General features: G+C 42.5%; 1 protein-coding gene across 1 annotated transcript in view; it reads left to right on the top strand.

Annotated features, from left to right (window-relative positions):
- Window positions 1–17,775, top strand: part of ITGB5 (integrin subunit beta 5) — a 198,748-nt gene extending 180,973 nt beyond the window's left edge. The window contains exons 12-15 of the mRNA XM_020985996.2: window positions 1,051–1,154; window positions 6,427–6,546; window positions 10,113–10,279; window positions 12,338–17,775. Of these exons, the coding sequence (XP_020841655.1) occupies window positions 1,051–1,154; window positions 6,427–6,546; window positions 10,113–10,279; window positions 12,338–12,433 (487 nt within the window). The 3' untranslated portion in view covers window positions 12,434–17,775. The remainder of the gene's footprint in view (window positions 1–1,050; window positions 1,155–6,426; window positions 6,547–10,112; window positions 10,280–12,337) is intronic.
- The last annotated feature ends 3,161 nt before the right edge of the window (window positions 17,776–20,936 follow it).

Genomic DNA, 20,936 nt, shown 5'->3' with positions numbered 1-20,936 from the left:
TTGGCTGGTGAGGGAAGGGTTGGTATGAACAGGATATTGTGGGGGTGGTGCCTAGAGGCTTGAACACAAGGTGCCATGCTGGAAGGGGGTCACAGGGTGGGAGGTGCTGGGTAGCCAAGAGGCAGCCGGAGAACAAAGGGCACTTGTTGGAAAGAGGGATAAGGCAGTAGAAATTAGAATGAGGGAGCATATTGTGTGGAGCCTCAGTGCAACTGTCTTCCCCAAGGGAATAATAATGAATAGCAATAATAATAATAGCTTCTAGTTGTAGAGTACTTTAAGGTTTCCAAAGTGCTTTACAAACATGCCCTCATTCAATCCTCACACCAAGCCTGAAAGTAGGTGCTATTATTAGCCTCATTTTATAGAGATGAGGAAACTGAGGCAGATAGAGGTTAAGTAACCTGCCTAACTAATAAGTGTCTGAGGCATGATTTGAACTCATATTTTCCTGACCTCAAGTCCCAAACTCTATCCATAGTACTGTCCACAGTACCACCTAGCCGCCTCCTATTCCCTTTTCTCATAGAGAAAACTCGTCAGGATTCATGATGCCACAGCATTGGTGGTTTAAGCTTTTAGTAGTTCTGTTTTGAAAGAGCCTTGATGTCAGAGTCAGAGGCCCTGGATTCAAATCCTGACTCTGGCACTTACTATCTCTGGGAGCTTGGGGAATCACTAAACCTCCCTAGGCCTCAACTTCCTTTACTGTAAAATGAGGGGGTTAGCTTCGCCTAGATGGCCCCTGAGGTTTCTTCCAGCCCTGAATCCATGATCCTAAAATCAGAAAGTTAACTAGGCACGCAGATAAAGTTCACACAGATGCTCTTCTCTGTGCCTACCCCTAGCACACCAGCATAAAAGAAAAGATGTTTCTACACTTCATACCCTGCTCCCCCAAGAGGTAACTGAAGGGGAGAAGAGGCCCATGTGAGCAGTCCCAGGGAGAAACTTTGGAAGTTTTACATCAGCATTAGAATTGGTACTTGTATAGCATGGCTGCATGGTATCTCATGTCTTTCCTCCCTTCTTTTCTTTTTCTCTTCAAAGAGATTGTGTGGAGTGTATGTTATTTAACTCAGGGAGACTGGCTGACAACCAGACATGCCAAAAGCATTGCAGGGATGAAGTCATCACCCGGGTGGACTCAATCAGTAAGTAGAGCCAAAGGATGGCAGAAGATAGACACTGTGCCAGACGCTCTGGGTTTTTGGGTTGTTTTTTGGTGGGAGATGGTGATGGTGGTGTTGGTGGTGTGCACATTGCTTATAAGTTCACTGCTTTTGTGAACTTCCATTATGGGATCTCAACTGAGATGTTTGGGAGTACATCCATAGGGAAAGGGGGAATTCTTAACTTTGAATGAAGAAGGGGAGTCTCCAGAAGGACCTGGAATGAAGTCCCTAAGACTTCCTTTGCCTGTCAGGAGACCTGGATTTTTGTCTCAGTTCTGCCACTAATTCACTTTGTAACCTTGGGTAAGTCACATTCCCTCTGGGCCCATTTCCTCATCTATAAAAAAAGGACTAGGTGATCAGTAGGGTCCTTTCTGCCTCTTTATTCCACCTCATTATTCTATTGTTCTAGATTCTTATAGATTTTTATGGCTAAAGGTCTACAAGCATACAAGTGCCATCTTGTCTCTGACACTTAACCTCTATGACCTTGGGCAAGTTCTTGGGCCTCAGTTTCTTCCCCTGTAAAATGGAGGGTGTTGGACGAGATAGCCTCTGAAGTGCCAGCTAGCTCTAGCTCCACACTACTATGATCTCACATGTAGGGATTAAGCATTTACGTGTGGATAGAATAGATATCAAGGCTAGCCTTTTCCATTTTATGAGGTAAATCTTAGTCCAGTTACTAGACATCTGCCTCTTCCTAGTCCCCTTCTCCCTAGTTAGCAAGAAATAGTTACTTAATTTCAACTTCTGTTTCTGTCCCCTAGTATAGCTATGTTTTCCCTAAGCTATTTACTCTGTGGTTAGATTCCACAGCATCCCAGAATAGTTAGCTCACTGTCAGGACTGCAAGGGTAACCTTGCCTGCTCCTTCTCTAGAAATTTCATACTCCCTCATTTTTTATTCACTGTTCTCCATTTCTCCCTGAATACCTGGGCTCTCCTGGGCCCTTGTACCCTCATTAGAGCTTAGGCCTCGATTCAGAAAGACCTTAGTTCAAATTCAACTTTAAACACTTACTAGCTGTGTAACCTGGGATAAGTCACTTAACCACTGTTTGCCTCAGTTTCCTCAGCTGTAAAATGGGGATGACAGTAGCACCTACCTCCCAGGGTTGTTGTGAGAATCAAATGAGATAATATTTGTAAAAGCTCTTAGCACAGGACCAGTACCTGTGTTAATAATACAGTACCTGTATTAAGTACCTGTCTGGTAGGTACTTAATAAATGCTAGCTATCATCATCCTCATTATCCATTAGACAGTTTCCTTCTCCCCATATTATCATGCTACTCTAGGGGAAATAGGCAAAGGTCTTTCTGTACACAGATTTTTGTTGTTCAGTTGTTTCAGTTGTGTCCAACTCTTCGTGACACCATTTGGGGTTTTCTTGGCAAAGATACTGGAGTGGTTTGCCATTTCCTTCTCCAGTCCATTTGACAGATGAGGAAACTGAGGCAAACAGGGTTAAGTGACTTGCTCAGGGTCACAGATAGTGTCATACAAAAAGCTATTTTATTCTCCATAATGGAAAAGAGATAGGAGATTTTAACCCAATTTCCCTCTGTCCCTCAAGCTCTAAGAAAAGATCTTGCTAAGGACCAAAACCTATACTGAAATACCCAGTCCAGGTAGGGTTAGAATAACTTGTGTATGACAGTTTTAGTCTAATTCAGATGTTTTAGAAATGAAATGTTTGTATGCTGGTTCAAACTAATTCACTAAGCATTTCTTCACACTCTAAATGTAAACAGAAAAAGATGATCGCAGTTAGGGTTCTGATATTTATTTTCAAGATTTAACAGTGTGGGTAAGAGGATGTATTTCTGTCATGAATGGTGGCACATGCCCATAATCCTTACTCCTGGGGAGGCTGAGGTGGTGGATTCCTTGGGTTGAGGAGTGCTGAGCAACAGGGGAGCTAAAGTCAATCGGGTGTCCTTACTGAGCCCTGTACAAATATGGTGAGCCTCCAGAAGTGAAGGCCCACCAGGCTGCCTAAGGAGGTGTGAGCCAGCCTACACTGGGGAAAATGGAGCAAGGTAGAGCTTCTGTGCTGATTAGCACTGAGTTCAACCCATGAGTGGTCTTTTATGTAGCCTATGAGATTGCGTGAGATTGGGAGACTAAGGCTCCAAATATTTGCAGTTTGATGGGTGGCCCATTGAGTTAATTGATCTGTGTGTGTGTGTCTGTCTGTCTGTCTTGCACAGGCATGGCAGATGGGCAGTTAATTGAATAAAGAATTGAATAATGGATGAAATATTTCTTAAGAAAATTAAATCAAGAATTGAGAACATAGAACTTTAATAACTAAACTATTTTGTTACTTCAAGAAGCATTAGTGATTTCTTCAGTGTATGTAGGTGAGACTTCCCTCCACTGATGGTTACACTACAGACCTTAGTAGATGGCAAGTGATGAGTCAATAAAATCAATAAGTGTTTATGGAGCCTTCACTATGGGTCAGACACTGGACTAGGTCCCAGTGATAAAAATATTTAACCCAGTTAATTAGGCTGATCTTTGAAGGATACACTCAGTCCACAGCTTTTCCCTGACATAGCTTTCAAAAGCCCAGCATTATCTCACACATCAAAATTGGGGTATAGCATCCTAAGTGGGACTTAAAGTGCTAGACTTGAGAGTCAGGAAGCATTGAATTCAAATCCTCCTTTAGACACTGTAAGCCTTGTATGTCACTTAATGTCTTTCAGACTCAATTTCCTCATCTGAAAACAGGGACAATAATAGAACCCACTTTACAGAGCTGTTAAGATCAAATGAGAACATACGTGAAAAGTGCTTAACAAAAGTGCTGTGTAATTGTTAGCTATTATTTTTATTATAAATAACTAAATACAGGATATTCCCAAAGTCTTAAAACAATTTTAAGCTGTCAAAGCTCATTAAAATCTTTTCTTGTATTAAGCCATTAAAACTTACAAAATGTCTTCTTGATTTAAGCTCTTACAGCACTGATTTTTTTTGGTACCTTGTATATTCTGTGTACCATGAGGTTGCCCTAGCCATGCACATTGGAAATACAAAGTGGATGGAAACTATGAATTGCTCCTATCATGCAGTTTGATGGGTAGCCCACTGAGTTAGTATCTCAGAATGTAACCTGGATAGGGCATGACAGACAGTAAATGTAATCCGGAGTTGAGGATATGAGAAGTCCAGATTGCATTTGAGAAACTGCCTGGCTCTTTCAATCATCCAAAGCTGCTCACTGCTGCCAGAGCCGCTATTTTTAAATTCTCTTTGACGGTATGCGGCTGCAAATCTCAGACTCCCATGACCTCATGAAGTTGTAGATGATGCAGAGGACAATAGAAAGGGACATGGAAGATGGGAATAGGCTATATACAGTCTGTTACCAGGAATGACCTGCGTGTGTGTGTGAGGAGTCTAAAAGACATCAGTAAAGGCACATGTGACTGGAAGAGGAGGTGGAAGGGAGGGCCAGCCATACGTGAGGAACCATTTTCTTTTGGAAAAAAAAATGATGGCATTGGACAGGCTAGTCTCCAAACTCTGGGAATCTTCCCATGACTCATTAACTATTTCTCTTAGACTATGTCTGAAGTTTATGGTGATTTACCCTGCCTTTCTCCTGAGTCTTTGACAGATGTCAGTTGCTTCCCTAAGAAGACACTTGCCCAATTTACTGTAGCCTTCTTCTTCTTCTTAAGTCCCTTAGTTTTTCATTCTCATGGTGCAGATGTACATAGCTTCAATCACAAAAGGTTGGGTACTGGGAGAAACTTTTTTAAGCAAAATGATTTTTTTTTTTTAAATATGAGCTGAAATGGTCCAGGCCTTCTACTTTGACAGCCAGCTAATCTATCTGGCCTGGAGTGCAAGCTTCTCTAAACAATAAGGCAAGAACTGAGAAGCATTGCATATTAGCAGTATTCCTTTCAACAATTTTTTTTTTGTAATTTTGCCTTTTTTTTTTCAGTCTATTTAAAGTCCTGTCCTCTAACTTCCTATCTGGTACCTTCATTTTCACCTCTCACTTCCCCTGGTTCCTTCCCCTCCTGAAAATAAACGTTCCAATGATTTCCTAGTTCAGCCGTGAAATGTAGTAGTGAGGTTCTGATAACATACCCTTAGGTCAGCAGTTAAGTAAGAGGGAGGAGGGGAGGAGGGAGAGCTTTCCAAACATAGACCAGACTAATCTTTTTATCCTCACTCCCTGAAAATCGTGCTGCTAAGGAGAAAGGAAGGTCGTGCATCTCTCAGCTTAGCCACTCAGCTGGAATGACCTAAATAGTAGCCACTGAAGCATTCAGCGGCCAACATCCTGACATCTGTCTTTTGAGGTTAGCAGCTGGGGTCAGTGTGTGTCCCTGCTTCATTGATACTAATGGAAAAAAAAACAACCAACATTTTCATGCCTCCATGTTCCCAAGAGCAGATCTTATCCAGCAGTCAGTTGTGTAGAGCTGACTATGCCTTAGTTCAGTCATCCTTGGAGCTTATAGGGATTCTAAAGGTCGCCTTTTCTGACCCTTTCATTTTACAGATGAGAAACTTGGTCTGTCTAGGGCCACATACTAGTTAAACCAGAACTAGTACTAGAACTCAGGCTTCTTAGCTTCCATTCTAGCTTGTCTCCTAGTAACCAAACTCCTTATACTTAAGGTTGCCCTCTTGCAAGAGACCCATTCCTTCAGGTCAGAAATGGATAAAGTACATTCACAGACATTTTCCTCAATACCATATTTACTGAGAATTCCAGAGCACTTTCCTCTTCCTTTGTGGTTTCCATCTGCGATCTTCTCCCGTCCCCCTCGAGTGTTAATTGTTTCTTCTATATCAATATCACTAACAAATTTCTCAGATGCTTGAAGGTTACCTAATTTGTTCCATGTGTCCCCACAGGAAGCCCCTGACATGAGAAGAAATTCATAGTCCCCAGAGGGATGAGAAATCCAGAGCCTTGGCCAAAACTTTGGATGATAGAGACCAAAAATAATCTTTTCAGGATCCAGCCTCCCTCTCCCCCTCTTCCTCTTCCTCCTCCTCCTCCTCCTTCTTTTCCTCCCCATCTCTCCTCCTCCTCCCAGTCCCCCAGCTGTCTGTCTCCATCTCCAGGATAGGGAGTGCAAATGCTACAGTGTTCAGGTTAGCCAGATCCCTCTCTGCTGCTCTGCCAGGCCGAGCCTTGCAGGTTGTCAGTACCAGCATGGCTCAGAAATACTCCCTCTCCTTCTCTAACTTTTTGGCTTTCTTCCAGCAAAAGATGACCCGGAAGCTGTCCTGTGTTTCTACAAAACTGCCAAGGACTGTGTCATGATGTTCACTTACTCTGAGCTACCCAGTGGCAAGTCCAAGCTCATGGTCCTCAAGGAGCCAGGTGGGTGTCTCTTCAGACTGGGTGAGTTCACCGGTCTCATCCTCCAACACAGAAGGGCCACAGGTGTCCCACCAAGCCTCTGGCTGCTTACAGGCAGTCTCAGAATCAGAATCTAATGCACCAAAGGGTTCAAATCAAGAGACATGAAACAGTAAACAGTTGGGATCCCGCCTAACAAGTACACTTTAATCCAGTCTGTACAAGCTCTTCTTCCTTCCTACCTTTTCTCTTTTTGTTCCATGCACCCTGAGTTCCTGAAATATGAGGAAAAAAAGAACCTGAAGAAAATGAAGAGTGAGGCTACTGCCCACCCCCCCAACCAAAGCAGGAAAGGGGGTCCAGGTTGTCAATGAACATCACTTATTGAGTGTCCCTTGGATATTGGGAGTTCACTTCTGAATGGAGATTCCAAGGAAGGGGATATGGACTCTTAATTTTTGAAAAGAAATTTGATTGATGCCCTTTGGGTTGGAGGTGGGTGGTGGTAGTTGTTGTTTGAGAAGCTACATGATATAGTAAATACAGAACTGTCCTTAGAGCCAAGAAGGACTGGGGTCAATTCCTACCTGCCACACATCCTGGCTAAGTGTTCCTCGACAAATCACCTGACCTCTCAGTGCCCTGAGCAGCTGTCTAAGAGAAGCTGCTGATGCCTATATTAGGTTTTCTCATCTGGGAGTTCCCTATACTAATGAAATCACAGATGCCTGTTTACCCACTTTCCCCGCTTTATTCCCCTTCTCACTGCCAGAGATTTATAAAATAGGAGAAAGAAAAAGAAAGAAGTTCAGCCAAACTAACACATTCAAAGTCTTGATTACATACACACACGCACACATATGTACACACATATACATATGTATCTATATATACAGGTACGTATATACATACATACATATGTTCTTTCTGTCTTCCTTCCTTTCTTTCTTTCTCTCTCTTCCTTCCTTCCTTCCTTCCTTCCTTCCTTCCTTCCTTCCTTCCTTCCTTCCTTCCTTCCTTCCTTCCTTCTTTCTTTCTTTCTTTCTTTCTTTCTTTCTTTCTTTCTTTCTTTCTTTCTTTCTTTCTTTCTTTCTTTCTTTCTTTCTTTCTTTCTTTCATCCATCTCCATAGCCTTCCACCTCTGCCGAGAAGTACAGGAGGTGTCTGGAGATATAGTCTTTTTACTTAAGAAGTTCCCAGTCTGACGAAAGTAACAATATAAAAAAAATCGACATCTCCTATAGCAAAAACATATAGCAAAAAAGTTACTTATTGAATACGTTTAGATTTCTGGTTGTGTTTAGCAAGGCTAGATCATGGAGTGATTGGGGCAGTCTGAGCTGGTGGGGGCATCATCTTTTCTGACCGTATTGTGCCTTCCATCCTAGGCTGGATTCCAAGATGTAGTGCATTTGGATAAGTAGTCTTGCACAAAACCTTCCACAGTGTTGGTTACTCTCTGGGCTCCTGTGTGGAAGTTTTAGTGCAAATCACAATATTTGTGCCTTTCTTAGGGCTAGTGAAACAACAGGCTGTTGTCTGAGGAGTTCTGATGTTCAGCACTGTCCCTCTTGAAAGCTACGTCCTTGTGGACTTCGTCCAATGGCAAGAGGACTTGGGCCTTTGGGTCAACAGGTTGCAGAGAGAGCATTGCAAAATGGTTGCAGTTGATCTGTGACATTGAAACTTCTGCTAATCTAGGTTAAGGCATACAGTACACTCCTTTTTGCAGAAGGCAGCCATGATCCCCAGTCCTTCATGGGTGTCGATGGCAGAGAAGTACCAACTGTACTTTCCAGGGTTTCCCTTCTATGCCTTTGAAAGTTGAGCAGGTTTACAATTCCAAGGACAGCTTTGAAAACTAGAAGTTGATTTTATTACATACTTTGAAGAAAAGCAAATTGTTCATTAGGAGACCTGTAGTTCTATGCACAGTCTTTTTTTCTCCCTCTATATTTATGCAAATGCCCCTTCTAGTTGGTGTTTGATAAGTTCAGAATTAAAAAGAAAATTAATTTTTTTTGCATTGTGTAGACCTACAAAAAGATGGGCATTTATTTAATGATAATTGTGTATAACCAATGTTTCTTGCTCTAATGGAGTCATAAATCAAAATATTTCATACCATCGACATCCTTCATGCAAAATTTTACTTGCATACTGAGTCTGTATTAAAATCAACAGTCTTAATTGCCGTATTTCCTCAACTTCTACCAGGAAAGTTATTTTTACTGAATTGAAATACAGTTAAAACTTTACATACAAATAAATTATAGCTCTTTTAAACTTTTGGATGATCTGATTTTTTTTCTATCTATACACAGAATACCAAATGTTAATGAAACATAAAATAGTAAACTTTGGGTATTCTAGTATTGACAGTGATCCTGTGAGATATACACTGTGTTTAAATACCAGAGTTTAATGCAAGAGAGGAGACCAACTTCTGAATAACTGTTGTCTGCTTAGTTACATCATCTATTTGCTGTAATTATTTTTTTAAGCTATACATATATATTTCCATTAAACGTATTTTTAAGTTAGTGATGTTGTAGGTAAGAAAAGAAAATTAATTTTAAAATGAATTAAAGAGCAAATCAATAATTCCAGAAGACTGATGATGAAACATACTACCCATCTTGGAACAGGGAGGTGATGGAGTTGAGATGCAGAGTAAGAAATGAATGTGTGGGAATTTGCAGGAATTTGTTTTGCTTGACTGCATGTTAGTTATAAGGGTTTTGTTTTTCTTTTTTCTATTTGGATAGGTGGGAGGAAGAGAAAACACTTATTGATTTTTTTGTTGTTGTTTTGGCTAGGCAATGGGGTTAAGTGACTTGCTCAGGGTCACACAGCTACTAAATGTTATGTGTCTGAGGCCAGATTTGAACTCAGGTCCTCCTGAATCCAAGGCCAGTGCTCTATCTACCACGCCACCTTGCTGCCCCATGCTTATTGATTTTGAAAAAGTAAAATGAAAGTTTAAAAATTTTAGTTATTAAAAGGCTAGCCAGCAAGTTCCCAAGACCATCACAGTAAAAGCTTGCAAATGATGGCTGCCTCCTTGACCCAAGAGATGGTAAAAGTGGCTGCATAGACCCTCCAGTCGATATAGTCTGTCCTTCAAACATTTTTAGTTCAAAGAGACAGGGACCCATTGTGTTTAGGTTTGGGCAGATTTGAGCCAGATCGAGATGGAGAATGAAAACAAGTGAGACAAAATTGTAATCCACCAAAACTTTGATTTCTGGTCTCAGCTTTACCAAATACTTTCTATGTGACCTTGGGAAAGTCCATTTAATTTGTGGTAATGTGTGTTTCTTTGTTGTATGTGAGGCTATTAGGAGCAGAAGGTACTGTCCCAGCTGGACTAGACACCGCAGTTTTCACTCTGTCATTCACTGGCTCCCAAAGCCCCAGGTCGATGGCATGATCAGGGCATCCCTGAATCAATCCCCTTCTTTCCGAGGGCGCCTGTCCCACCTCTTCTCTTGGTGGGGCGCAGTGAGGGTGCGACTGAAGCCCCAGGAGAGAAACCTCTCCCCTGCCTTCCCGTTAACCCCAGCCCTCATTCTGTTCTTCTTCAGAGTGTGGTTCTGCACCCAGTGCTATGACAATCCTGTTGGCTGTGGTGGGCAGTATTCTTCTGGTTGGCATCGCCCTCCTTGCCATTTGGAAGCTGCTCGTCACCATCCATGACCGAAGAGAATTTGCTAAGTTCCAGAGTGAACGTTCCAGAGCGCGATACGAAATGGTAAGTTAAAGGTTGGGGGCGGGGCAGACATGGGGAACTCAGGGCACTTCTCCCCAAATTTCACCCACCCCATCCAGAGACATCTGAATCCACGTTGTAAGACACAGATCAGGATTCACACATCTATGAAGTACATGCCTGGGGTGGAGGTGGGGGGGCCCCCCAAGGCGGAAAACAATCAGAAGGTGGTGACCACATAGAGGGCAGGGTCGCCACAAAAGAAAAGGAAAGCTGACCCTAAGCTGACGTTATGGAGCATCTAATCAAGACACAGAAAACATTGACTGAGGACCCACTGTGGTGGGCAGCTAGATGGTAGTGGGATGGAGCCCTGGATTTGACATTAGATACACTTGAGCTTCAGTCTTACCTTAGGTATCTACTTAGCTGTGTAACCCTGTGCAAGTCCCATAACTCAGTTTCCTTATCTGGAAAATGGGGATAATAATATCTCACAGGCTTGTTGTGAGGATCAGATGAAATTTATACACACACACACACACACACATACACCATATGTATATGTAATTATGTATGTTGGTATATACACATACGTATATGGTGCTTTGCAAGCTTTCAAGCACTATATATGTTAGCTATTGTTGTTATTATGTGTATGATGCTGGCTCAGGCACTGACAGAGCATGGCAGGAATGGGAAATACTATGGGTTTTGCTCAAGGAATTTGCCCTATTTAGTTGTTCTTCAGTTGTTTCAGTCTTATCTGACTCTTTGTGACTCCATTTGGGGTTTTCTTGGCAGAGACACTGGAGTGGTTGGCCATTCCCTTCTGCAGCCCATTTTACAGATGAGGAAACTGAGGCAAACAGGGTGAAGTGACACAACTAATAAATGTCTGAGGCTGGATTTGAACTCATGGAGATGAGTCTCCTTGATTCTAAGCTGTGCTCTATCCACTTCACCACATAGCTGCCCCTGCCCTTAGTAGAAGACACACAATAGGCGTTCATACATGAGATGGCCTGACTGCACATTCATAAGTATGAAGGATAAAAGGTACAAAAGCCCCCTACCCCCACCCCAGGCATGTGCTTCATAGATGTGTGAGTCCTGATCTGGGTCTTACAGCATGGATTTGGGTGTCTCTGGTTGGGGTGGGTGAAATTTGGGGAGAAACAAGTGGAGCAGAGGCATACATGTATAATTTGGGGGAGAGTGGAGGATACTTAGAAATGTCAGGTCTAGGAAAGCCAGCCGATCCCCTGTAATTGATCCAAAAAAACTGTAGGGGACAGTGGAGGGGATGGGGTTTCAGGAACTGTTTAAATGATGGGAGTGAGTTGGGTAGCAATGGAGCAAGATCATCAAATTGCAGGTAAAGCACTGATTATCCACCTAGATTTTTATCCAGATGTAGCATGCAGCAATAAGTGAGGCAGCTTTGGCATGTAAAGTGATGGGAGAGCCGGGTTCAAATCCAACCTCACCCACTTAATAGCTGTGTGACCTTTGCAAGTAACTTAACGCCTGTCAGACTCAGTTTCCTTTTCTTTAAAGGGGGGGGGTGTCATGATGGCACTTAATGCTTTGCAAACCTTAAAGTGCTATGTAAATGTTAGCTATTGTTACTTTTGATATCTAACTGAGTTCTGATGGTTTTATGTGTGTTCACCATCTCTGAGAGAGACAGCATGCCTTGGAGCCAGGAAGACCCGAGTTCAGGTCTCTCACCTCAGACAGATCTGTGTGACCCTGGGGAAGTCATTTAAGTTCTCAGTGTCCCAGGCATCTTTCTAAGGCTCTAAGTTTCAAAACAGGTGCTAACCTTCATTGATAGAGGGAGTTTCTTCAATAGGGACTTCTCAAAAGCAGTGAAATCATAGATCTCATCCCTATCCTAGTCTTTAAAAACCATCTCCCTCCTCCAACTCTTGGAAGGTAGGGATCATATCCAGTGCTGATCATATAGTAAGGGTTAATTAAATAATTGTTGACTGGATTGTTATAATAAATAGCCCTCCTCAGTATGAGTTTATTAGAGGTTTATATTTGGATGAATTTCCTTAATGCTTGTCCTTTTCACATTTATTTGTTTAGGCTTCCAACCCTCTGTATAGAAAGCCAATATCTACCCACACTGTGGATTTCACCTTTAACAAGCTCAACAAATCCTACAATGGTACCGTGGACTGATGTCATTCATCTGAAGAGGGATTGGGGGGACTTTTCTTTTTTTTTTTTTTTTGGAAAAAATTTCCAAGACTGGAATGCTGTAGACAAATGCTTGACTGTATTACTGCTCCCTAAGTAGGAAATGGTGAACAATCCTTTAAAACAGGCTTGGACAAGAAGCCTTTTTTTCTGGGTGGGAAGGGGCACCTGATTACGCCATCCTTTGCACAGGCTGGAGCCAGGCCAGACTTGCCACCTACCTACCTGGGCCCTGAAGAGGTATGTGTAGGGGGGAGGAAGGGAAGGGATGGAGGGTGCTGGAGGGCCTTGGCACCTCCTTGCTTTTTCCAGTTTGCTAAGTGACCTGAACTTCAGAACAAATCATCTGACTTGAAGGAAGTCTACCCTGATATCTTCCAGGGCAGAAGGGAAGGTCGTTTGGAACCAGTTGTGTGACTGTAATCAACAATGGAGTTAAGAAGTCTGGATGTCTTAGAGTTGGTCGTTTTTATATTATAAAAAAAAAATTCCTGAGCATTTATGGTTTTGCCCTGATGACTCCTCCCTCCCTGTTGGCTGTGCAGCCATCCTGTTGGTAAAAATGCTTTGATTCTTGGCTTCTGTAAGGGAGTAGAAATCGAATATTCAAATCCTCCTCTCCCCCCTCCATGTTTGGTACTTCAGTGATGAAAAGGAGGGGAATGTCTCCAGGGATTAAAGACTAAAGCCAAAAAGAAATTGGATTTGTGTGCCACTTTCTGAGCTGGGATTGAAAGTGTGGAGAGGTGGTAATGAGGACTAATGCCTTGCCGGGGCCTCTGCCGAGTCCGGCGTGACCTGTCCTGATGTGCCAGTCTGGGTCCTGGCCTCCATGCTCTTCTCTGCCGTGGGTGGGATTGGAACAGATGTTGCAAGCAAAATAGAAATTCAGTGGCTGCCAGTGGCATCTGCCTTTTGCCCATTCCTCACTCCTTTCCCAGGACTAAGTGCACCTACTTTCTTAAACATTTTTTTTGCTGAATGCATTATTTTCTCTCTTCTTCTCTCTCATCTCCACTCACCCTGGCGTCACCAAGACCTTCCATATTGATGTCCCCTTAAAAGCACAGAATGCCAGAGCTAGAAAGGACCTAAGAGATCATCTATATGTTGCCTCCACCCCTAACCCCATTGGCATATAAGGTTCTTGAAGGCAGAAATTGTTTCCTGTTTTGTCTTTGTGTCTCCAGCACCAAGTGTCGTGTGCCAAGGGTGGGGAACTTTTGGCCTTAAGGCCACATGTGGCCCTCTAGGTCCTTAGGTGCGGCCCTTTGACCGAATTCAAATCCGAAAAGGATTTGTTCTGTGAAATTTGGATTCAGTCAAAGGGCCTTACTTGAGGACCTAGAGGGCCACAGGTGGCCTCGAGGCCAAAGGTTCCCCACCTCTGATGTAGACACTTAACATTTAAATGCCAGTTGATTGATTGATCTAATGTATGCAAGGAGTTGGGAAAGGGAAGGGAGAATGATTCTAGGAACTTGGATGGGAAAAAAATGCATCTTTATTTTCAGTACCTACAACTGAAATTTATCATTTCCTTCCATCATAATATTGAGGAGGGGTCCATAGGCTTCACCAAACTCCCAGAGGGAGAGGAATCCATGACATAAAGGTAAAGAACTCCTCTCTGATTGAGTCCAACCTTCTCACGGTCTGTACTATTTTAAAAATCTTTGTAACCACAGTGTCCATTGAGTGTAATAGGCAATAATAAGTATGCCTTTGTTGTTGAAGAAATTGAGACCCAGAAGAGAGGTGACATGTCCAAGGTGACAACTAATTAGTGGCAAAACCCAGGCCTCTTAACTCTCCTGCTTCTGCCACACTTTGTGGATGCCCTCTTTTTAAAGATGCTATGTACTCTGAGCCTTTTCCCCAGAATGTCTTCAAATGTAAAATTTCATATCCTCAGATGTATTATATGTTCTCACCTTTGGACCAAATTCCTCAGTTCAACTTGAAAACAGTGAAATCTGACACTTAGTGCAATGGTGTCAAACTTGGAGAGAAACTGGTGGCTACTAATCTGTAGGTAAGGGGGCTGCATATTGCCTTAGTAATGCTGTCTGTGTTCTCTGGTGCTCTTCATTTATGTTGTTAAATGTTTCCCAATTACATTTTAATCTGTTTGGGCCCGTACTTGAGTGTTTGACACCTCTGTCCTAGTGAAATTGTAACAATGTCTGCCACTCTCTCTCACTAAGTAAACATCTGGTCTGACATTTCCTGTATCCTGCCCACACCGGAAGTTAATTGGTGATTAGAAGTTTGACTCCTTAGCCAAATGCTGGGAAGTCAAAGCAATCTAGAGAACTGGCATTTCCACTATATAGAGGTAAGTAGAGCCCTGGCAATAGCTAGTGGGGAGAGAGCTGAGGCCCTTCTGATTAGGTCATAATCATGTTTTGGTTTGAGAAAGACTGTTTTTTGTGTTCAGTTGGTTCAGTCATTTCCGATTCTTTGTGACCCCGTTTGGGGTTTTCTTGGCAAAGATGGTGGAGTGATTTGCCACTTCCCTCTCTAGCTCATTTTACAGATGAGGAACTGAGGCAAACAGGGTTAAGTGACTTGCTCAGGGTCACACAGCTAGTGTCTGAGGCTGGATTTGAATTCAGGAAGATGAGTCTTCCCTACTTCATGCCTGGAGCTCTATCCACGGCACTACCTAATTACCCCAGAGAAAAGACTTTATCTTGCTATTTAGTTATGGGTTCATTATGGGGATAAATTAAACATTTCAGAATCTTATTTTATAGAGTCTTAAAATGTTAGCTCAGAGATATTAACTAAATTGAATCCCCTGCCCCCCCCAAATTTTAAAGATGAGTCAGCTGAGACCCAGAGAAGGGATGTGCCATGGAATATTAGCTCAGAGAGATCAACAAATAAAATCCCCCCTGGCCCCTCCCAGAGGAGGATTGTGGTGCAGCTACATGGTGTAATGGATAAAGTGCTGGGCCTGGAGTCAGGAAGACCAGAATTCAAATCCAGCCTCTGACATTTCCTAACTGTGTGACCCTGAACGAGTCATTTAACTTCTACCTGTTATAATAATAGCAGTCTATCTTTCAGGATTGTTAGATGATGTTTTTAATAATTATAATAAAGATATATGTAATAATCATAATAAAGTTACTATATGATAAAGATAATATTTACAAATCTTAAAGCAGTAAATAAGTGCTAGTTGTTATTAGGAAGGAACCAGGACTGAAACCCAGCCTAGTGCATTTTCCATCCCACAACACCATCATGTCCAGAAAGCTTTAAAAAAGATGCACATTTTTCACAGACAACTGATGTTTCACTCTTGTTCTTTCATAATTCCCCTCCAGCTGTTGAAAATTAAAGCCAGTCACTGCTGAGAAGTAAAGATGGTGGTGAAAGGAGCCCTGGACCCAGAGCTTCGAGCCCTGGCATGGGTTAGACCTGGCTTTGACATTGATTATAACCGTGGGACCATGGGCATGTCACTTTGTTTGTCTCTGGGCTTCTTCTTCCACATCTATAAAATGAGGGGGTTGTACTCAAGGGCTACCAGTGTCCCTCCCCTTCCCAGGTCTGACATTCCATCATGCTCTGACTGGCCACTTTTGTTTATAATAAGTTACAGATGTACAGTAGTTTTAAGCTGTGCCAATACAATCAGTGTCATGCTGCCCTCTGCTGGACATTCCTATACATGGCCTTTGGATCCTTCAGGTTCTGGATCCTAAAAGTAATAGGTGTGTGCCTTTTTTTTTTTTAAAAGAACAAACATTGGACACGCACAAATTCCAAAGATTAACAAATTTAAGCCAGAACTGGACCTCTGGAGCTCTGTTTGTCTTCCAGGGCTGTTGGGCATTCATATCTTCAAAATCAATTGAATTCAACAAATATCTATTGCTAGAAAGGCATCATGGTGTCAAATGCAAATAAAAATGTATCCCTGCAAGCTGTATATTGAGTTAGAAAACCACAAATTAATATTATCTATGTTGTATTTTCATTTGTTTTATTAGTACTTCCTAATTACATTTTAATCTGGCTCCATACCTACTGGGGAGTTTGATTCTTTTAAGTAGTGGATAGGGTACTAGACTTGGAGTTAAGAAGGTTCATATCCTGCCATAAATACTAGCTATATGACATCACTTAACCTCTATATACCTCAGTTTTCTCATCTGTAAAAATGGGAGGAGGGACTCTGAAATGTCCTTTTCAGTTCTAAACCCACAATTCTATGAATATAATGTTAAGGCTCTGTATGCAGTCCAACAGTCCCTTGAACACAGCTGTTTTAGGCAACAATGAGCATCTCATCCAGCACTTTCTTGCAAAGCTCACATCTCTTTCAGGGGCCTATTTCCAAAACCAAGGTGATGGAGGTTTAAAAAAACAAGCACATTATAGAGTTGGGAGACTGAACAAGTGTTTTACTACCAAGTCCCTCCCTGGGTCTCAGTTCACTTCCCTTGTCAAATGAAGCAGGGTGAGCCAAGTGTGATGGCCCATGCCAGTGATCCCTGCTACCAGGGAAGTAGCGAAAGAAGCTGGTGGATCACTTGAATTTGGGAATTCTGAGCTGCCTTGGGGCTAAAGGTAACTCACCAAGTCCATCACCAGCAATGTGAGACCCCTGTTGCAAGGGGCTATTAGGATGCCTGTGCCTGAGGAGGTAGGGAGTATAGCCCAGGTGGGAAACAGAAGCTGGGCCAAGTTTCTGCATCCATTAGTAAAGGGATGGGGTTGAAAAAGTGGCTATTACACTTGCAGCTTGGGTGAAATGAGGGGAGAGAAAGACAGACAGAGAGAGATAGAGAAGAAGAAGAAGAAGAAAAAGGAGGAAGAGGGGGAGAGAGAGAGGAGAAAAGGAAGAGGAGAAAGGGAAGGAGAGAGACAGAGGAGAGAGGGAAGGAGAAAAAAGGATGGATAGAGAGGAGGAAGAGGAGAAAGGAGAGGAGAGGAGAGAGGAAAGAAGGAGAGAGAGAAAAAAGGGATGGGGAGAGAAAGAGAGAAAAGACAGGAGGAGGGAGAGAGAGAGAGGGAGAGAACTTCAAGGTCTTTTCTAGTTCTAACTGTTCCGTGGATGAGATAAGGAGACTCAGTTTCAAAGAAGGGGGAGAGAGGGCAAGAAAGGGAAGAGAAGGGAAAAGCCTTATGATTTTTTCTATTTCTAAGTGTTCCATACAGTTGCTTTTCCTATGGCCCTGTGCAGGAGGGGATACAAAAGTCTCTTTTCCCCTGCTTCCAGGAGGAAGTGACTGCAGTATCCTCTATTCCCAAGTCTCTGTTGAGGGAATTCACAGATGACCAAAATAAAATGCTGTCACCATGCATGGCCTTCGTGTTGTGATCTTTCTTGTCCACACATGCTGTCAGCCACTTCCTGACAAACTGAGCATTTTCTTGGAGATATAATCCCCTAGGACAGGTGAACCAGTCTGGGAGTTTGACTTTGGGAGATGGGAGGGATGGGTTATCTTTGTAGTGTTTTGTGTTGATTTTAATAAAGATTGCTAAATGGCACTTATTATTTTAAATGAGAATGGTAAGTTCACATTTAGTTTGGTTTGTGCTCAGCGTTGGACTAAGAATTCCGATGCACCAAAACTTATGGCCCCTTCTCTTGACTGAACTTACCTGTACAAACAGCAAAATGAGCCATTTCTACTTTCTAGAAGTTAGCAGATGTGTCTCTTGGAAGACAAAGAAATAGGGAATTCACGTGTACTCCACTGTTTCTCTGCTAGTCCTGGCATTTGTGTGTGTGTGACAGAGAATCTTTGTCATCATCCTTGCCCTCCACGATATCCCCCCCTTGTCTCTGCCCCATAGCCACTCCTGTAGTTCCAGTCTTCATCACCTCTTCTTTGGGCCCTTACAGTAGCCTCTAATTTGGTCTCCCTTCTTTAAGCCTCTCCCCACACCAATCTGTTCTCCACACAGCTACCAGATTGATGCTTCTAAAGCTTCACTATGTGACTCCTCTGCTCCAGGAGCTTCAGCTACTAAGATAGAATACAACCTTCTCAGTATGGCATTTAAAGCTTCCTACAATATGAGTCCAATTGATCTTTCCAGACTGCTTTTATATCTTGTGTACCCCTTCATGTGTTCCTGTCAGACTTGCCCACTTTTTTGTTCCTTGTACATGACAGCCAATTTCCAGCCCTTCATGCATTTGCCCAAACTGTCGTTGATGCCTAGAATGCTCTTCCCTTCTCACATCCAGCATTTGAAAGAACCCTTATTTCCTTTCAAGGCTCAACTAAAATGCCAATTCCTGATTCCCCACCCCTCCTCCCTCTCCCCTTCACCGTTAATGAAATGATTTTGCATATATTTAGTCTTGACTGGTTTATGTATATGCTCATACCCTCTAGTAGAATGTAAGCTCCTTGGGGGCAAGGACTGTTTAAATTTCTTTGTATCAATAGCACTCAGCTTAGTCTAAAGCCACATAGTTAATTTAGCATCTAAGACCATAGGTGCTTTTTAGTAAAACTTTGTTGAATTAAATTGAGACCTGTCCAGAACCCCTGTCTAATCAGTCACCTTTCTCCCTGGTCTGACCCAGGGTCCAGAACTGGGGTTCTGGGGCTTGGCTTCAGAACAGAGGTATAGGAGGGAACCATTGTTCTGGTTACCACATTCCCAGACCTTAAAGGGAATTTTTTTAACCTGGTAGGGGATAAAGCCAGACTAACCTAATGGCTAATCTTGGAGAACTCTCGGCAAGTGCCTGGTGACTCTAGTGGATGATCCAGTTATGTACTGGTGTCTGTGGTGCTAAAGTGGGTGACATTTGCCTTTCCCATGGTACAGTGGAAAGTGTGCTGGGTTTTTGGAGTCAGAGGACCTAAATTCAATTCCTGATTCGCCTGCTACTAGACTGGTGAGCTTGAGCAGATCCTTTAACTTCTCTGCATAAATTTCCAAATCTGTAAAGTGAGAGGGTTGGACTCAGTTGCTCTAATCTAAGTCCAGCTCTAATCTAAGATTCCAGGGGAAGTGCTTTTAGCATCAAATTCCAGCTATAGGAATAAGGCTCCCAACATGGAATTTCCAGCAGCTTGCAAAGTTTTTGGATACCATTATCTATGTAACTAAACCTGTCCTGCCACCTTTTGTCTTGAGACCATTGCCAAATATGGCTCCTGGTTTTTAGTGGGCAAAACAGCCTAATAGCTAGAATTTATTCTATCCCATGGGGAGAATTAAATTATTTTCTTTACCCAAGAACACAGAGAAAGTTCCTAGTGATCAATTACTATTAAAGAATGGATGGAGCCTCATTTTTATGCAGAACTGAATGGAAACACCAGTTTTGCATCATGAAGTGTGTGTGTGTGTAACATTCCACTAATTAAAACATCCCAACTTCTAGATTTAACCTCTATATTTTTTTATATTCAAATTGATCTTCTATCCTAAATCTATGAGGAAATATCTTATTAAAAATAGCTCATGCTATAAATAATGGGTCAGCAGTTTGGTACTCCATCTTACTAAATAGTACTGCCCAGAGGTCAATGATTTGATCCCTCAGCCCTCTGCTGTAGGGCATGAGTCCTCTGAAGTAGTGTCCTCATCCACAGGTCCACGCTTGCAGACTGGGTCACCTTGGCTCAGAACCCTGCTGAGCATTACAGCTACCCACATTTGGCAGGACCTCTTCTGACTCAGGGATTCCTCTAACCCTTAATGATCTTTAGTCTTTGGCTTAAAGTGTCTAATCTGGTTTGTACTTAGCCAACTTGAATCTCTAGGTGCAGAGATCTGCTACTTCCCCTTCTATGCCAACATACTAAGGATTTATTCCTAAGGCAAAGACTGTACAATTAAAAGCATTATGTTGCTTGTACCTTCTTCCCCATCACTGGTGTTTGGGTCCATGAATATTTTATGTGACAAGGCATTATGGGAGTAGCAAGACCAACCTAGAAGGGTGCATGTGTTTATTGAAGATCTCAGAAAACATGCACACAGTGTGGGAATGTGTGGAGGCATCCTGTGAGAGGTAAAAAAGAGGTAAGATCATTCACTTTAACCCAGGAGTCAGTTTTAGAGACTCATTACAGAGTGAAGAAGTGTCCTACTAGGAGATGCTGGGACCAAAACATGGGGTCCTGGAGGTCTCCCAGCTCATTCTGCAAGAGCATTAAATTTAACTGTAAACCATAGCCTGGGAGGTCTGAATCTAACTGAGCATTTAACTGAAAAGTGATTGCTGTTTGATTAAGTAGCAGAGGCAGCTTTAATGACATGGAGGCAGCTAGGAAACCAAGCCAGCTGTGATTGACTGGTACCCAGTGATAGCTGAGGAGGTAAGTGCCTGCTCTCTCCCCAGCCAATTCAAGTCTGGAATCTGAGGTCGAGGCAACTGTTTTAAGAAGAGAGGTTTGAATGATTTTTTTAAATTGCCTGAATTGGATTATTATTTTATAAGAAAGGCTTAAATACTTTATTATTTGATTTCTGATTTTCCTAGTGTGTT

Source organism: Phascolarctos cinereus, unplaced genomic scaffold (genome assembly GCF_003287225.1).
Source record: "Phascolarctos cinereus isolate Bilbo 61053 unplaced genomic scaffold, phaCin_HiC Scaffold_726;HRSCAF=1367, whole genome shotgun sequence".
NCBI classification, from domain to species: Eukaryota; Metazoa; Chordata; class Mammalia; order Diprotodontia; family Phascolarctidae; genus Phascolarctos; species Phascolarctos cinereus.
The sequence above is the reverse complement of the archived record's forward strand: the minus strand, read 5'-3'. Positions and strand labels throughout refer to the sequence as shown.